Raw genomic sequence first — 16,880 nt, 5'->3', positions numbered from 1 at the left:
AAGCCTGCACTTTGTAAAGTGTTAAGACAAAGGACCACACTGCTTGAAATGAAGCTTCTCAAGTACAGTGATCCACTTATAGTGCAATCATCATGAGCAGCCATTGCAGACTCAGTGGGAGGCATTGCACAGGAGCCTATCAGAGGAGAAGATAAGCCAAAGGATTCAGTTGTGTTGTAGATATATAAAGTTCAGCGCTGAAATGTTGCTGCTCTACAACTGCTCTGCAGGTTGAAGATGTTTAAGACAGAGCCCTCAGTCGTTGATGCCAACATTGGTGAGCGAGTCAGATTGCCTTGTCGTGTAGAGGCTTCACCTTCTTTGGCCATTGAATGGCAGAAAGATGGGCAGCCCATCTCCTCGCCCAGGTAAGTTACAACCATAAGGTGCTGCTATTCTTTCTCTCTGTGTCAGCCAGGGGTGTACAACTCAAACTACTCTGAGGCAGGCCACTTTTACTCATTCAAGGATTGCATTGTGACATTAACCATGAAAAAGCATTTTTGTTACCATTTTAAATTGATGTTTTATTTTTCACTGTATTCTCTCTCTCTCTCTCTCTCTCTCTCTCTGTGCACATCCTCATCTCTGTTACTTCCCTCACTTTTTTCTTTTGCTGTTTCCCTGCCACAACATCTCTCTGGTCCCATTTCTAAGTTACCTTCCTTCTCTTTGCTCCTCATAGCACTCTCCTTGTGCAGCCAGAGGTCTCTGCATCCTCATTTGTTACCTCCACTTTTTTCTGCTCGCCTACCCAGAGGTCTTTCTGCAACCTTATTTCTCAGCTATGCCCTCTCTCTTTTCTCTCTGACTTGTCCCCATAGTGTACGCCCCTCTCTGAACCACCACAGGTATGTCTGCATTCTCATCCCTGTTATCCCAGTTTTTCTCTCTTCTCATCTTTTGATCTCTCTGCACCCTTATCTCTTAGTTCCCCCTTCTTCTTCAGTCTGTTTGCTCTGTTTTCTCTCCCTCACTTTAACCCTATTCTTCCTCACTATGTTTAACAGCAACAGTATACAATACAAGGCTTTCACTCTCCCAGCAAATCATAACAGTGAAGGACTAGTGGCTGACTGCAGCCAGCTGGAAAACCTGGTGCTAATTCTATGTACGTCTGAAATCAAAGAGAGGTGGTACACTGCAGATGAAGTGGTGCAGGCATTCACACATCCACACCTACCCCCCCTCCACCCGCAAACACACACCCGTTTTATTCTAGGCAGGTCTTATATGTTCTAACAATGTTGTGGGGAAGGGCTGTAATTTGTCAGAGAGGGCCTGAAATCCACCTGGAGCCTATTTTGTGATGCAAGGTTCCTGCTGCCCTGCCCAGACACCTTTAATGTTACTTACTCAGCCCTTGTCCTGATTTTCTAGTTAGTTACCAAATGCTTACAGTGATGTGACCAAACTATTTTAAACTGATTGCTGTCAATCAGTTTTGGTGAACAACTGGAGACTGGCAATTCTTAAAGTCAGACAAGGCTGATAACTGAGCCAAAAGAAGAAATCATAAGTGTATATACATGTGCAGCGCATGCTATCTTTGGGGACATATCCACATTCAGACTATATTTTCAGCAGTTAACTTCTCCAAGGAGTTATAAATAAATCTTCCTGATCCAGATACACAAACGCCTTTCATCTCTTCTCTCAGATGTCATGGCAAATCTTGGTTTTGGTTCCCAGGCATAGGCAGCAGTCAGATGGCGCTTTGGTGATCAGTCGTCTCAGCACTGAAGATGCTGGCTTTTTTACCTGCATTGCTTCCAATGGTCGGGACCAGGATGAGAGAAGAATCCAGATCAGACCCAAAGGTACAGAGAAGGGGATGGGAACTTTTATATATAAAGGAAGTGCCAGAGTGAACTAGTGGGGAGAGAAGAGAGGAAGAAGATGCTCCATTTGTGTTTGTTAAAGCATGCTTCAGGTCAGTGAAAGCTGCTGCAAGCTGATTCACACATGCAGCCAATCTAGGAACGCTGTTTGTGTGAATGGATCCCTGCGTGTAAATTAGGTGACTTGTGATTGGAACCTACAAAGACAAAAATGGAGGGGTTGCCATGCTGTAATTCAATAACTGCCCCCCCACCCAACAAAACTGAAACGGAGTCATTCACACAAACAGAGCAGCTCCTTACATGGGCTGGCTATATGTGTGGAACAGACAAAGTCAGCTTCATTAATAGTGTTGCCAAGTATCCCATTTGAGAAGGCAGCCATGTCTACAGTACACACACAAAAAGTGGAGCGCCCTCCCCCCACCTGCCTACCCTGGGAGTACAGCTCTGTTAGGGAAAGGGGACCAATTGGCACCAAACTCAGCAGGGTTCTTTGTGTGGGCAGGGGAGTGACAGTTAAACTTTGTTGTACAGATGGACCCCCCAGGAGCAGGAGAGAGTGGTTCTGGCAACAGCTTCTTCTGTTACTGAATGGGCTGTGTGACTTTTCTTGCTAAGACTAGAGTTCATATGTCTGATGTGAGAGGAAGGCCATGAAAAGCGAAGTGCTTAATTATAGGTTTGTGATTACACAATAAGGTTTCTGGACAACGGGTCCTATTGTGGAGGTGCTTTTAAGACTTCTTTCCCACACTTCACACTAGGCTAGTGTCCAGCTAGGAGGGCCAAGTTCACGCCAGCAGCAGGGCTTTGGGTTGTAACAGTCAGAGCTACATATTCAGAGCAGAATTCCAGAAGGCATCTGTTCTGCAGCCAGTGGGATCTTCCTAGTACTGACAATACCCTTTTCCTCCTCAGGAGAGTTGAGAATCACTGGTCTGCTGCCCAGCCTCTCTGTGTCAGAGGGGGAGAACGCCCAACTTCGGTGCATTGTGACAGGCAACAATGTGAACATAAGATGGTCACGGTAAAGAGGAAATTGAGTCAGATGACTGACTTTTCCTTTCCTTCCTTCCTAGAACAAACAGCAGCCAATGCTGCTGAATCAACACCAAGTGATCAGCTAGCAGATGCAGGGTTACTTTATTCTGCAAGCCCAACTTATGAGAATGTCTCCCTTAGATCAGGTAGCCTTGCTAAAGTTTGCATTCCTTCCAGAATAAATGTCTTTCTGTTCAGGAATGGCGTTCTAGTGAGAGCTGATGGCCATCGTGTCCAGATGGCTCAGGACGGAAGCCTGCTTATAAGGAATGTGCAGCTCAGTGATGAAGGGTCCTACACCTGCAATGCCTACAGTGGCAGCAACTCTGTCAGTGCCAATGCAGAAGTGAAAGTGATCAGGAAAAGCCCGGAAGGTGGGTGTGCTCTGCCATCCTTCTCCCCAAGCTCTTCATTTTCTATTACTACTACTACTACATTTATTATTTATTATTATTATTTTTACATTTATATCCCGCTCTTCCTCCAAGGCGCCCAGAGCGGTGTACTACATACTTGAGTTTCTCTTTCACAACAACCCTGTGAAGTTGGTTAGGCTGAGAGAGAAGTGACTGGCCCAGAGTCACCCAGCTAGTTTCATGGCTGAATGGGGATTTGAACTTGGGTCTCCCCGGTCCTAGTCCAGCACTCTAACCCCTACACCACGCTGGCTCTCTTATATCCCACTCTTTATATCCCACTCTTCCTCCAAGGAGCCCAGAGCAGTGTACTACATACATATGTTTCTCCTCACAACAACCCTGTGAAGGCTGAGAGCGAAGTGACTGGCCCAGAGTCACCCAGCTAGTATCATGGCTGAATGGGGATTTGAACTTGAGTCTCCTCGGTCTTAGTCCGGCACTCTAACCACTACACCATGCTGGCTGCAGTCCAGTCTATAGTTTTCAGGACGGCATATGAAAGCTCTAAACATGTTTTTTTTTTAAATGAGTTGTGGGGAGTGGGGGGCTGTAAATCAGCCCCCCACTGATTTATGCCCCCTTTAGCACTAAATCAGTGTCTGAAAAGTTTCCTGGGAGATATAAGCTAAGTCACCACACATGCCTTTACAATAAAATTAACATGGCTGTGCAAGAGGACTGTTGTGCAGATGCAGTTCTGTGACACTACAGCCGCTATTTCCCATGGTCTGTGATGGTGTTCCAAAGTTCAGTGGCAACAGCACTCTTGCACAACTACATCAATTGTTGTTTTAAATGCCTGCAGCAGTGCAGGTGGTGCAGAAACGGCCCATGGGACATGGTGCAATATGTGGGCCCTGAGAAAAGGTAGAGATCTTGTCCCCTGGGATATCACATAGTTGACACCACTAAGCCTGTGGGACCATCCCCATGGCTCGTGCAGGATGCCAAAGTTCTTGTTTCCTGGCTTGGAGGTACCTACTGTCACTTTTAAAAATGTCCAGGCATAAAGAATGGTGTTCACCAGTGGCAGACAAGCAAGCAAGCAAAACCAATAGTATCTGGTTCTGCTTGATTAGCAGGACCATTGGGCTGATCCAGAAGAGCATGTATGCCTTGCATGAACATTCAGATGCTTCCACAAAGCTCACAAATAGGACACAAAAGAAGCCACACTCTGCCCCCAGCCACTGGTAGTATGAGTCTTGACTAGCTTGTACTTCCCTCCCCACATTTCTAGAAATTTTGAAGCCATGGAATTTGGGGTGGGGGGAGAGGAAGTTGGGTGTGTGTGTGTGTGTGTGTGGAAGTTTGGGGGTGGATTTTAAATATACAATACTTTTGTATCATTTAAATGTACTTTATTGTTCTAAAGAACTAGGTATAGCATAGCACATAAGGTTTCCTTAAAAACAAAAAGCATTTATACATTTACATTTCACAAATATGCTAAACAATTACAACTACAGTCATCCCAAGTCCACTGCTAGGGTTATGTTTCTGGGGGGGGAAATTCATGGTTGCTGAGACATAGGAATGAATGGGAAATGGGGGTTAGGGGAACTGCAATTGCAAAAACACCTCAAAATAAGAAAAAAATGCTCAGAAATGCCCTAATATCGCCAAGAGCTGTAAGCAGATTGAAGAACCTCTGGAAGTTTTTTGAACCCCTCAAAGAGGAATGAAGGCTAGAGGAAGGCAGGCAGCAATTCACAAGCAAAGGACGACACTAGGAAGGGCCTAGCCCTGTTGTGTTCCTCTACTAACCATGACAGTGTATCATGTGAGGGCAAAGGCCAACATGTATCTGGTATCTGAGAGTTACAACTCTATATTGTATAGGATTAGAACTGTTATTATGCAACATTTCATTTTTCATTGTCTTACATAAAACATCCTTTATATTACATAGAGAGCATTTTGAAAATGCAGTGGGGTAGGAACTGGAATTTCAAAATCATGCTTTGGAAAGCATTTCATGCATCATTCTAAGAACTGATTTCATAGGAGGTCTAGCTTTCCCCACAATTTCCCATTTTTCTGTTTGTTTTTGTTTCTCTTGGGGCGGGGGGTGCGTAGAATGTCCCCTTTTTCTAGGCTTCCTCATCCAAGTATAAGACATGAATACCCTATTCAGACAGATTGTATACACATTCAGATGTCTGTACACTCATGTGTTTGTGTGAATGACTGGATCTATGTGCATTTTAAAAGTCAACCTGGGGACAGGCCACTTCAAATGCAGAATATAAAGTATAGTGTTGTATGTGTGTTCAACATAACATGTGGATAATTTGTATCTGTGTACACTGTATACTAGTTATACAAGTGTTGAAAAATGTGTGAATAGGGTGAGACCAAATAGGCAGAAGGTCCTTTCAGTGTCTTGTGACCTTTGCATAGTGTCATGGACAAATTTGGTTCTTTAACTTAGAACAATGTGGGTACCCCTGCTAACTTGGCAAAGAGGCACCTTTTAACATGGTGTTTCTCTTTATTGAGCAGGGGCAGAGTAATTGGCCCTGTCCACCCCCAGCACAGTATCTCCAGTGACTGTTGCTAGTGTATCATGTTTCTTTTGAGATTGTGAGCCCTTTGGGGACAGGGAGCCATCTTATTTATTATTTCTCTCTGTAAACAGCCCTGACCCTTTTTTGGAAGGATGGTATAGAAATTGAATAATAATAATAATAATAATAATAATAATAATAATAATAATAATAATAATAATCTGCCACACAATACACTAGATATAACTGTAGTCGAGAAGAAAGAAAAACAAGTCAAAATAATCGACATAGCAATACCAGGCGATAGCAGAATAGAAGAAAAAGAAATAGAAAAAATCACCAAATACAAAGATCTACAAATTGAAATTGAAAGGCTGTGGCAGAAAAAGACCAAAATAATCCCAGTGGTACAGTGAGGGAAATAAGTATTTGATCCCCTGCTGATTTTGTCCGTTTGCCCTCTGACACAGAAATGACCAGGCTATAACTGGAATGGTAGGTTTATTGTAGCTGTGAGAGACAGAATAACAACAAACAAACCTTCAAAAGCCCAGTGCCCAAAAGCCAGCGATGGATTTGCATTGTAGTGAGGGAAATAAGTATTCGATCCCCTATCAACCAGCAAGATTTCAGGCTCCCAGGTGGCTTTTCACTATATGCAGGTAATGAGCTGAGATAAGGAACACCCTCTGTAAGGGAGTGCTCCTAATCCCAGCTTGTTACAGTACCTGTATAAAAGACACCTGTCCATAGAAGCTAGCAATCACTCTGCTTCCAAACTCACCACCATGCCCAAGACCAAAGAGCTGTCGAAGGATGTCAGGGACAAGGTTGTAGACCTGCACAAGGCTGGACTGGGCTACAAGACTATCACCAAGCAGCTTGGTGAGAAGGTGACTACAGTTGGCACGATAACTCGCAAATGGAAGAAACACAAAATAACTGTCAATCTCCCTCGGTCTGGGGCTCCATGCAAGATCTCACCTCGTGGAGTTGCAATGATCATGAGAACGGTGACAAAGCCGCCCAGAACTACTGGGGGGGAACTTGTCAATGATCTCAGGGCAACTGGAACCATAGTCACCAAGAAAACAATTGGTAACACACTACGCCGTGAAGGACTGAAATCTTGCAGTGCCCGCAAGGTCCCCCTGCTCAAGGCAGCACATGTACAGGCCCGTCTGCAGTTTGCCAATGCACATCTGAATGATCCAGAGGAGAACTGGGTGAAAGTGTTATGGTCAGATGAGACCAAAATCGAGCTCTTTGGCATCAACTCAACTCGCCGTGTGTGGAGGAGGAGGAATGCTGCCTATGAGCCCAAGAACACCATCCCCACCGTCAAACATGGAGGTGGACACATTATGCTTTGGGGGTGTTTTTCTGCTAAGGGGACAGGACACCTTCACCGCATCGAAGGGACGATGGACGGGACCATGTACCGTCAGATCTTGGGTGAGCACCTCCTTCCCTCAGCCAGGGCATTGAGAATGGGTCGTGGATGGGTATTCCAGCATGACAATGACCCAAAACACACAGCCAAGGCAACAAAGGAGTGGCTCAAGAAGAAGCACATGAAGGTCCTGGAGTGGCCCAGCCAGTCTCCAGACCTTAATCCCATAGAAAATCTGTGGAGGGAGCTGAAGGTTTGGGTTGCCAAACATCAGCCTCAAAACCTTTCTGACTTGGAGAGGATCTGCAAAGAGGAGTGGGACAACATCCCTCCTGGGTTGTGTGCAAACCTGGTGGCCAACTACAAGAAACGTCTGACCTCTGTGATTGCCAACAAGGGTTTTGCCACCAAGTACTAAGACATCTTTTGTGAAGGGATCGAATACTTATTTCCCTCACTACAATGCAAATCCATCGCTGAATTTTGGGCACTGGGCTTTTGAGGGTTTGTTTGTTGTTATTCTGTCTCTCACAGCTACAATAAACCTACCATTCCAATTATAGCCTGGTCATTTCTGTGTCAGAGGGCAAACGGACAAAATCAGCAGGGGATCAAATACTTATTTCCCTCACTGTAATTGGCGCCCTGGGTGCAGTCCCAAAAGACCTTGAAGAGCACCTCAACACCGTAGGGGCCACAGAAATCACCATCAGCCAATTACAAAAAGCAGCTTTACTGGGAACAGCCTATATTTTGCGACGATATCTATAATAACCAACAGTATTGATGATAAAATTCAGCCATCCCAGGTCCTTGGGAAGGACTCGATGTCTGGATAAAACAAACCAGTCAATAACACCTGTCTGACTGTGTAAACAAGAAATAATAATAATAATAATAATAATAATAATAAATAATAATAAATAGGAGCTATGCTACTGATCAATTTTTAAGTGTATGTTGCATGTATGTTAGCGAGAGCAGGGAGACTAAATCCAGTAAACTGTTCAGTTCCAGCTGTTAAAAGGAAAGCCTTTAAACTAAACTTCAGGAGTTGCTGACTAAGCTATGGCTGCCCTTACTGTACATAGCAGCTCCTTTGTGGCTTACAAATTGGAGGACTATGCACCAACTGGGGAATTGTTCCTCACTAAAAATTGTTACTTCAAATGCCGCTGATGTGGTGACTATTTGTTTGGCACTCCTGCCTTTAAATATCTCCCATGATGTGGATCTGATACACAGTATATTGATCTGATGCAGCAGAAATGTGCTCTTTCTCTATACTCAGAATGCACATTCAGGAAGATAAATCCATTGTAGTCTACACTACAGCCTGCTTCAATCATTAAAGGCAGGGGGGGAGGTGATATACATGAGTACAGCATCCAGCAGAGGCGTAACTATAGGGGGGGCAGGGGGGGCACGTGCCCCGGGCGCCATCTTTTCTGGTCACGTGGGGGGCGCCGCCATGACAAAAAAATTTCTTTTAATTTTTTTTAAAAAATTTTGTTAATACAAATGTTTCCTGCTCAGTGCAGCAGCACTGCAGCAGTCAAGGGAGCGCGTCGGCGCCCCCTCCCCCACGAGCGGTCCCTTCCGCGCCGCCCGCGCCCCCCCATTGCTTTGCTGGCGCCTGGTGGCCAGTCAGTGGCCTGGCTTGGCGGCGGTGGCGGGCGCTTGTGAGGAAAAACCTAAGTATAATGTAGTATGTTGGGGGGGGCGGGGGCGCGGGGGGGCGCCATTTCAGTGCTTGCCCCGGGCGCCGTTTTCCCTAGTTACGCCTCTGGCATCCAGAAGCCCCGGCCCTGAGCAGACATGCTCAGAAGCCCCAACCACTCTTGCAGCATTTTTTCCAAAGAGATATATGCTATAACCATGAACATATTCTTTCTGCGATGGGAAAGCATCAATGCTCCCAGCCTTCCCATTACGGAAGGATTATGTTCACAGCTACAGCATTTGATGGCACTGGGGCATGGCTTTAGAGATGTGGCACATAAATACACCATCCCCCACCTTTTTAGAAACCAGCCAAGAAGAGTTTTGTCGGAACAGCTCATTTGCATGCTCAAGACCCCTCTAACCAATACCTTTTTCCTTCCTGCAGTACTTACATCCCTCCCTGTGGACCCAAGCAGGGAATGTGTTGATCAGCCACACCTTGCCAACTGCAACCTGATTGTACAGGCCCAGCTTTGCAGTAATGAGTATTACTCCAGCTTCTGCTGTGCCAGCTGTTCTCGCCACCAGGGCTAACCCTGTCGTCCTCTCACCCATGGGACCATGCTTTAAGAAGAAGCCGCCAACTATGACCAACACTGGCAGTTTCTGAAGATGATTTACTCAACCCCACACGGAGGAAAGTCAGTATGGCCAATTAAGACAGTGGATAAACAGTTGGCAGTAGCCTCCACCTTCAGGGTGTGTGTGTGTTTTTTTATAAAGTTTTGCAACATGCACAAAGTTCTAGGAACTGACTGACCTGCCTGCTTACAAGAAGATCATTTCTCCAACAAAGCTTAAACTATTTGGACACGAGTCAAAAGCAAAAAAGATGTTTTAAGACCAATCTATGAAAACATTTGGGTAGAGACCAGCAACACTTACCTGTAAAGTTAACCAAACACTAAAATAGATTAAGTGAAGCCGGTGTTCATGGGATAAGGAAAATGGCTGACCACATTCCTGTAGAAGTCTGGGATGCTGACTTTCACTTGTTATGGTCCAGTATTCTACAACCTTTCAGCTTTCAAGAGTTACAAGCAGGCAGAGTAGGTTTGTTTCACAGCAGCTAAGCAGAATTATTAATGAAGAGGTCTGGGACCTGTGCAGACATTTAGAACTGGAGCTGCAGGGACTCAGGCTGGGGATGTGGGCAGGGAGAGACAGACATGAGAATTGTGAGAGAGTCTTGTACTTTAGATATACTTAACACAGTAAGTTGCCGAAATAAGAAAATGTTTGCAAGTTATTATTCTTCCTGCTCATGAATATCTTTATATGGGATTTCCTTATATGTGGCTGTTAGGATGCCAGCTTCAAGCCTTAGTCAAACCTGCCTCCTTGGGTTTATCCTTGTCACTTCTCAACTTCTGAACTTGAGTGGGTGGCATCCAAGGAGGACTGATTATCTCAAGAAAGCTCAGGATAGTTAAGGGGAGCACTTGCTTGAAAGGCCACAATGAGTTCTACTTTACCCACCAACTAGAAACAAGTTATCTGAACTGAGGGCAGCACTGATCCAAACCTGAAAGAATTACATAAGGAAAAATCATCGCCCAAGTCTCCCAGTCAACTATAAAGCAAGCCAGTTGTTGAGCCAAGCACCTACTGATAACTTGGAAGTAAATCCACAGATCAAGAGTGTCAAAACAATGGGAGTAGAGGAGCAAGCGAAGTGCAACAACCCCCCCCTCCTTCTTTTTACTCATCCTCTGCTTTGGTTTGCACTCAAATTGTTTCAAGTAATTAGACTTATTCAAACATTATGTACAGATGTCTTTATACAGGTATGTTTGTGTGAATTACTGTACCTGCATTCATTTTAAAACCGAAACTGGATACAGGCTCCTCAAATGCATGGTGCAAGTAAAAAATGTGCTGAGGTATCTGTGATCAACATGTCAATAACTGTATTAGTGTACAACATTAGTTGTCCACCACTTGCTATGGAAATGGCTTTTATTTCCCCATTTTCAGCAGGTTGTTACAGCTCACACAAGTGCACATTGTACATTTCTAGGGCCACTCTTAGTAGAGATGTAATTGTAGTCAGGCAACAACTAACTATCCACAGTTTAACTATGTACTCAAAAGGGCCTATTCCCATATTACTAGCATCCAAATAATCTATAATCTTATGCAGTGGAGTGATGTGCAGGAGATGCATATCCTTGAAAACTAATGAACCAACCCCAAGTCCTATTGTTCTGATGTTTTTAATACAAAGAGTGAAAATGTCAGTTCTAGCACAAAATGCTGAAACATTTAAGTCTGGCAGGCAGATTAGTTATACAAGACATTTCTCTCTTTAAAAAACTACCTGGACACCATTTCAGAAATACTGGAATAAGCAATACCTGTGAAGCTATTTATCCCAAAGATAATTAAAGACAAGTCATGCTATTCTTGGTTTTTTAAATAATCTCTTAAACTGCATTTGAGAAAGATCCTTCTAGTACCATTCTCAAGATTATGAATACTTATGTCATCTATCAGCCAACATAGAAAACTGGGTGGGGAAGTGCATTGGGGCTATTATTCCAGGGGCCAAGAGTTGAAACCAACCTAGCCTTGTTCTCAGCATCATCCGATTTTCAAGTAGAGAGGATCACCACCTATATTCATAAGACTAAAGAAGAATATTCTATCATTTGGAGCTGTAAAAACAAAAGCAGTATATAAAGCACAAAATTTAATTGAGTCCATCATGGGCAGTGTTTAAGAACATTATATCCAAGTTTTTTTCAAGCTGAAAAATAAAGATGCAAGTTTGATGTTAGCATATTTTCTAATCTGTTTCTGTGGCAAGGATTTTAGTAATAAGAAAGATAAGCTTTGTAGTAAGCCCTGCATACTGATAAAGGAGAGTTTGTAAGTCGTATCATATGCAAAGTGTTATGACATATGACTACCCTTTTGGTGGCAATGCTGAGTATTCAAATTTATGATTCCAGTAGGCATGAAAGGACGGGGGAGAGAAAGAGGTGGGATGATTTGTGCATAGCTGCCATATGATCTGTTCCAAATTTATGCACTCTACTATACAGGTATTTACATTTGAGGTATTTATGTTTTAGTGTAAACTAAACTTCTTTTTGCTTTTGCTGAATTATGTCACCTTGGAATTCAAAATAGCATATTCAGCAGCAACTATTTTCCAGTGGCAATTGTGAGGCCAGGCACAGTCTTGAATGATGGGCAATGTTAATTATCCCAGGCCGTGTGTCACTGTCCCCTGCTGCAGCCTAACAAGTGATCTCAATCAGTTCTAGGGTGACAGGAATGAGAAAGCTGCAGAGCAAGCCCAAGATGCTCCTCAGGGCAACTTCTGTTCAGGGCTACGGCCACACTACTCAGCATGTTGGCAGGGCAGTGGGATCAGAGGCAGGAATATAAAGAGCCACGCTCCGCAAAGAGAGCATCCAAAACCAAGAGCTGGCCCTCAGAGCACTCAAAACTACAAGTAAAATGAAGACAAACTATAGCCAGAAACCAAATCTCAAGAGTTCGTAAGTAATCTATTTCTTACAAAAAAGTGAGAGGGTTGATATGTGTTATGCTAGATCAGGCATGTACCAGATGAACTTTAGTTTGAAGAAATGTAGAGACTGCAGGGGAGGTGGGGGTGGCGGGAATACAAGGAAAACTTCTCAGAAAGCCACATCATCTACTACCAACATTTATTTCTGTTAAAGCAGATTATAAATCATCAGTACAAATATATAACTTACATTTGCTTGTAAGGCCAAGTTTTAAAAGTAAAATTAAAAATGAGATTGATTTCATGATTTGCCAGAGGAAGAACATGGAATAGCTGCAGTCTAGCCACAAGCGTTCACATAGAACAGTGGGGGAAAGCCTAACATATAACTGAAAATCTATTCAATATACATAAAATGGGTTCCTAAACAGACCGGATTGGAGAAATGGTTACAGTTGTCACAGTAGTGTTAAGACAAGGAAACTGCAGCAATACATGAAATAATCTATATGTAGTCTAATATCTCGTTTGAGTCCTTTTAAAAAAAAGAGAGAATTTAACAGTTGTTTTCAAACCAAGACAATACTGCTCTTAAACTATTCTATAGTGATTTTTTTTTTTAAATTGGTCATGATTCATGATTGTTGTTGCAAAATGCTACTTACAATGAACATACAAGTACAAGCTAGGAACTCCGCTCTGCACCCTACTCCCGTATAACTGATTGTTAGAATCAGTGATAAAATCAATCTTATGTACAATTTTACATCCAACCCCCTTTTATACCTTTGGCAAGATTACTTACAACTCATTCAGCTTTTAATATCTAGAACTATTTAAAATCTAAAATGCATAAAAATAAAGATTTTGGCTTTATTTTATTTTTATATATAATAATCATTGTGGTACTCAAAATGGAAGCTCATCCTTTTCCATATACAGCATATGCTGAGCAGCTCTCACATTTTCCCCTCCTACCCATTCACCACTGTGTCTTTACCCCACCCTTCTTCTTCTCTCCCCCCCCCAGTGGAATGGGTCACTCACAGGAAGGGAGAACCCCCCTAAAGATAGTGACTTGCCACTATGCCTGCTTATCGTCTTATGAGGTCATCTGAAGTTTGTGTGGAAAAAAAGGGCTTCAGGGCTCAATTCCCATCTTCAGCCCTTCTGAGGTTTCCTTTGCTGTTCAGGCTCTCGAGCAGGAAGGCGGTATGGATATGTTTCCTGGATTAGATCCCAATACCTATGTGGGTGGGACTCAGAGCCTTTCTCCCCATGATTGCTCCCTCTGTATGCCCATTCTGATTATAGGGACATCAGCAATTGATTCTGCTGCTCAGAGGTCCCTGCTTCCCCCTCCCCCTATCCCTACCATCCAATCCCAATACACAAACACGCAGACGAAGCACAAGCCACATGACTGATTAAAGTTCAATCTCAAACGTTTTCTGTAATTCACTTGAGAAAGGATTAGTTGGAGATGGGTTGGTGCGCTGCTTGGATTTGCTTTCGAGTGCTGCCCACTGTGCTTCAAATGGATCTACCTGCTGGGCCGCTGCAGGTGGCTGTACATGGTTGTCCTCTGTGGGCCATTTGGCAGTGTCTACACCATTGAAAGCAGCTGAGCCATTGAGCTGCTGCGTAGGAGGCTTAAAGAAAGGGCTGGCAGTCGCGCTGTTAGTTTCATACTGAGGAAATGTCTGTTGTTTTATAAGACTGGGCGACTGATGTGAGTGGGACATTTGAGTGTGGCTTGCAGTGCCAAAAACATTGGCTACCATTTGCGAAGGGGTGATTCCAACCACCGGTACACTGGGAGCAGAATAGGGCATTCCATTCGCTACAGCATATGGCTGAGCTGGGATAAATGTAGGCGGCATTGGCTGCACCACACCAATGGGCACTGGCTGAGGTGCAATGAAGGTGTTGGCTGGAAAAGCTGGAGCTGCCTGAGAAACCACAGGAGGAGGTGGAAGGAGTGGCTGAGGAGCTGGAGGCTGCGGTTGTGGCTGGGGCTGCTGTGCTCGGACAGTTTTGGATACCTCTTCCAACCAGCGATCTGCCTCCGAAGGAGTGCGTCTGTGGTTTGCCTGAAAGAGATTTGGTGAGGCAGTCCCCGAGTTGGGGCTCCATTCAGCACCTGTGAAAGAAAGGCAGAGGTCAGGTAATAGCCAGGGATGCTCTTCCCCCACTGTTCTTTGGGAAGGGGTTACCCTGAAGCAGCTTCAGCTTCCCAATGGAATTGGCTCTGGATATTCAGATTGGTACCAGTAGGCAAGGTAAATTTTGCACCAATACAAATGTAGAGTAAGGTTGTAGCTACAGCTACAGAAGTTAAGCCTGAAAATTGGCACTGGAACTGGATAGTCGGCTGCTGCTTGTCTTCCAGCCCCATCCCAACTCTCTAGAATGGCTCTTAATTCTAAAGCTCAATAAGGGCAAGTGCTAACTGACAACTAGGCCACAGGAATGGACCAGAGAGTCAGTACTTGGGCCTAACTTTTCCGGTGCTAGATTTATGCACATTCTAGCTTTTAATCGCAAGATAGACACACATTGTCCAATTATCAAAACACAGATTACAAGACTGTATTTGCATGGTATTTGCACCGTGCCATCTACCACCCAGAACTCAAAATCTGTAAAATGTGTTGAATAGTTGGAAACTATACTTACTGACAACTTTGTTGCTTTCCTTCCTTCAGTTCTACTCTGTCCTTAAACTTCCTATGCAATTCAGTCTGTTAACCTCTCTCTAATTGTTCTGTAATATTCAATTAAATACTTAACATTTCAGTTTGCTTCAACTCATTTTTCATTTCAGCTTAAAATTTTGTTCCCTTCTTTTTCCTAACTGGGCTAAACCCCAACTTCTTCCTTGCATTACCAGTTTCTTCACTCTTCAATTCATAGTGTTACTTGTCATTTGTTACTATCCTTTTTCTTTACCATCACTGTAAACTTCAGCAGAGTTTGCTGTATAGGCTTGAAGCAGTCATCTCTTCACCTACAAGAAGCCACAGCTCATCATTAGAGCACATGCACTTGATATAAAAGGCTCCAGGTTCAGCTTGTGCCTTTGATAGCACTAAAGAGCTGTCAAAGGCCTTTGCTTCAACTCAGAGCAGGTGTGGGTCAAGACAGGAGACAGTATTTGGCTAGAGGATACTGTGCAAGGCTACGCTATATGAAGTCTTGCAGGGCAGCTATACACGTTATGTGAAAAAATATAGGATTACAGATTTTAGCTTGGCTCAGCATCCAGCCACTGTTTGTATCCGCAACGCCTTTCTTTTGGCTGAAGTTCTCTGCATGCGCCAGAAGACACGAAGGTGGTGTGTGCACATGTGTCGCTCTTTCATAGTCCTGGGGCAGGCAGAAGCAGAGTGCGTTTCTTGTGCTATTGGCCCCTACCCCAAGCCAAGGACAATACTGAGAAATGCCCCTACCCTCTTTCTGAGTGCCTTCTGGTGTATGATCCAGGTCATAGCAGAACATCAGTTCTCCATGATTCATGGAGAAAGGGGATGAGGGAAAGAGAAGAGTAACCTGTTGCCACTAAGCATCCTGCCACACAAGAGGACCAGAACATGAGCCTTTGGCAAATGGATTTATTGAATCCTGGGCAAACCCTATTGCTGAATGTACACCAGTGTTTCTACTGTAGCATGGATAACACACACTTTGAAGACAGCTGTGCACATATGCTTGAGAATTTTGGTGCAATCAGGGTTCCCAGAGGTATATACATATGTGCTTAAGAACAAACATGTCTCTCTCTCACACTGTGGCAAACACTGGAACACATGCAGTGATCATGCCTGCAGCATAACATGTATAGTTGCCCACAGATCAGTGTATTCATCCTTTGCTTAACTTTAGTGAGCAGATTAATCGTGCTCTTCTATGGTAGAAGAGTGCAGAGATTGGCATGATAAAAAAATGTTCACACAGTAAATTATCAATTTTTCAAGCCAACCAAAAGGTTTTCTTACAAATTTCAATAAAATAGGAGCACTTCAAACCTCGCAATTTCACAACCAATTCCTTTCTTTCCCTCAAACAAAATTATGTTTGTCAATGTCAGAAAATAACTTAATTGCTTTGCTAGATCAAACCAAGGTCCCTGCAGTCCAGGATCACGTTTCAAAGCCTTAAAAGCAACTCACAAGATTGGTGCCCAGTCTTACCAGAAAGAGTGGCTGCGGCTCCAGTTTTAGCAGCAGCTGGAGCAACAGGGGCATGAGCCCAAGGATTGGTTTCACGAACTGGTATTGCTGTGGGTGCTACAGTAGTTTGAGATGGTTTAGCAGCAAGCACACTGAAGGCAGAGGCAGTGCCATTAACTAAAATGGGAGCAGACAACATCAATGCTGTTAAATCATGCAAGGCATGCAGGTGAGTGGGATGTTAAAATGAACAATTTCTGCCAACATGCAATACACACCAACAACTCGCATCCTT

At 43.8% G+C, this 16,880-nt stretch overlaps 2 protein-coding genes across 14 annotated transcripts in view; one reads left to right on the top strand and one right to left on the bottom strand.

Moving 5' to 3' along the window:
* PAPLN (papilin, proteoglycan like sulfated glycoprotein) overlaps nt 1–11,711 on the top strand; it is a 93,571-nt gene extending 81,860 nt beyond the window's left edge. For 4 of the 5 annotated variants that reach the window (XM_053255515.1, XM_053255508.1, XM_053255525.1 and 1 more), the window contains 5 exons: nt 231–368; nt 1,693–1,820; nt 2,763–2,871; nt 3,084–3,259; nt 9,318–11,711. In XM_053255515.1, coding sequence (XP_053111490.1) covers nt 231–368; nt 1,693–1,820; nt 2,763–2,871; nt 3,084–3,259; nt 9,318–9,466 — 700 coding nt within the window. In that variant the 3' untranslated portion in view covers nt 9,467–11,711. Of the gene's footprint in view, nt 1–230; nt 369–1,692; nt 1,821–2,762; nt 2,872–3,083; nt 3,260–9,317 lie in introns of those variants that run through there. The other variant, XM_053255540.1, reaches the window with a different exon arrangement.
* An 884-nt stretch (nt 11,712–12,595) lies between these two features.
* The window catches only part of NUMB (NUMB endocytic adaptor protein), a 137,333-nt gene continuing 133,048 nt past the window's right edge, over nt 12,596–16,880 (bottom strand). For 6 of the 9 annotated variants that reach the window (XM_053255573.1, XM_053255552.1, XM_053255602.1 and 3 more), the window contains 2 exons: nt 16,607–16,762; nt 12,596–14,556 (listed from right to left, as the gene is read on the bottom strand). In XM_053255573.1, the coding sequence (XP_053111548.1) occupies nt 13,841–14,556; nt 16,607–16,762 (872 nt within the window). In that variant the 3' untranslated portion in view covers nt 12,596–13,840. Of the gene's footprint in view, nt 14,557–15,092; nt 15,181–16,606; nt 16,763–16,880 lie in introns of all 9 variants that reach the window. The other 3 variants (XM_053255612.1, XM_053255619.1, XR_008308526.1) reach the window with 2 other exon arrangements.

The sequence above is a fragment of the Hemicordylus capensis genome, chromosome 1 (assembly GCF_027244095.1).
Source record: "Hemicordylus capensis ecotype Gifberg chromosome 1, rHemCap1.1.pri, whole genome shotgun sequence".
Classification (NCBI taxonomy): domain Eukaryota; kingdom Metazoa; phylum Chordata; class Lepidosauria; order Squamata; family Cordylidae; genus Hemicordylus; species Hemicordylus capensis.
Note: the sequence above shows the minus strand (reverse complement) of the source record. Positions and strands in the feature narration are given on the sequence as shown.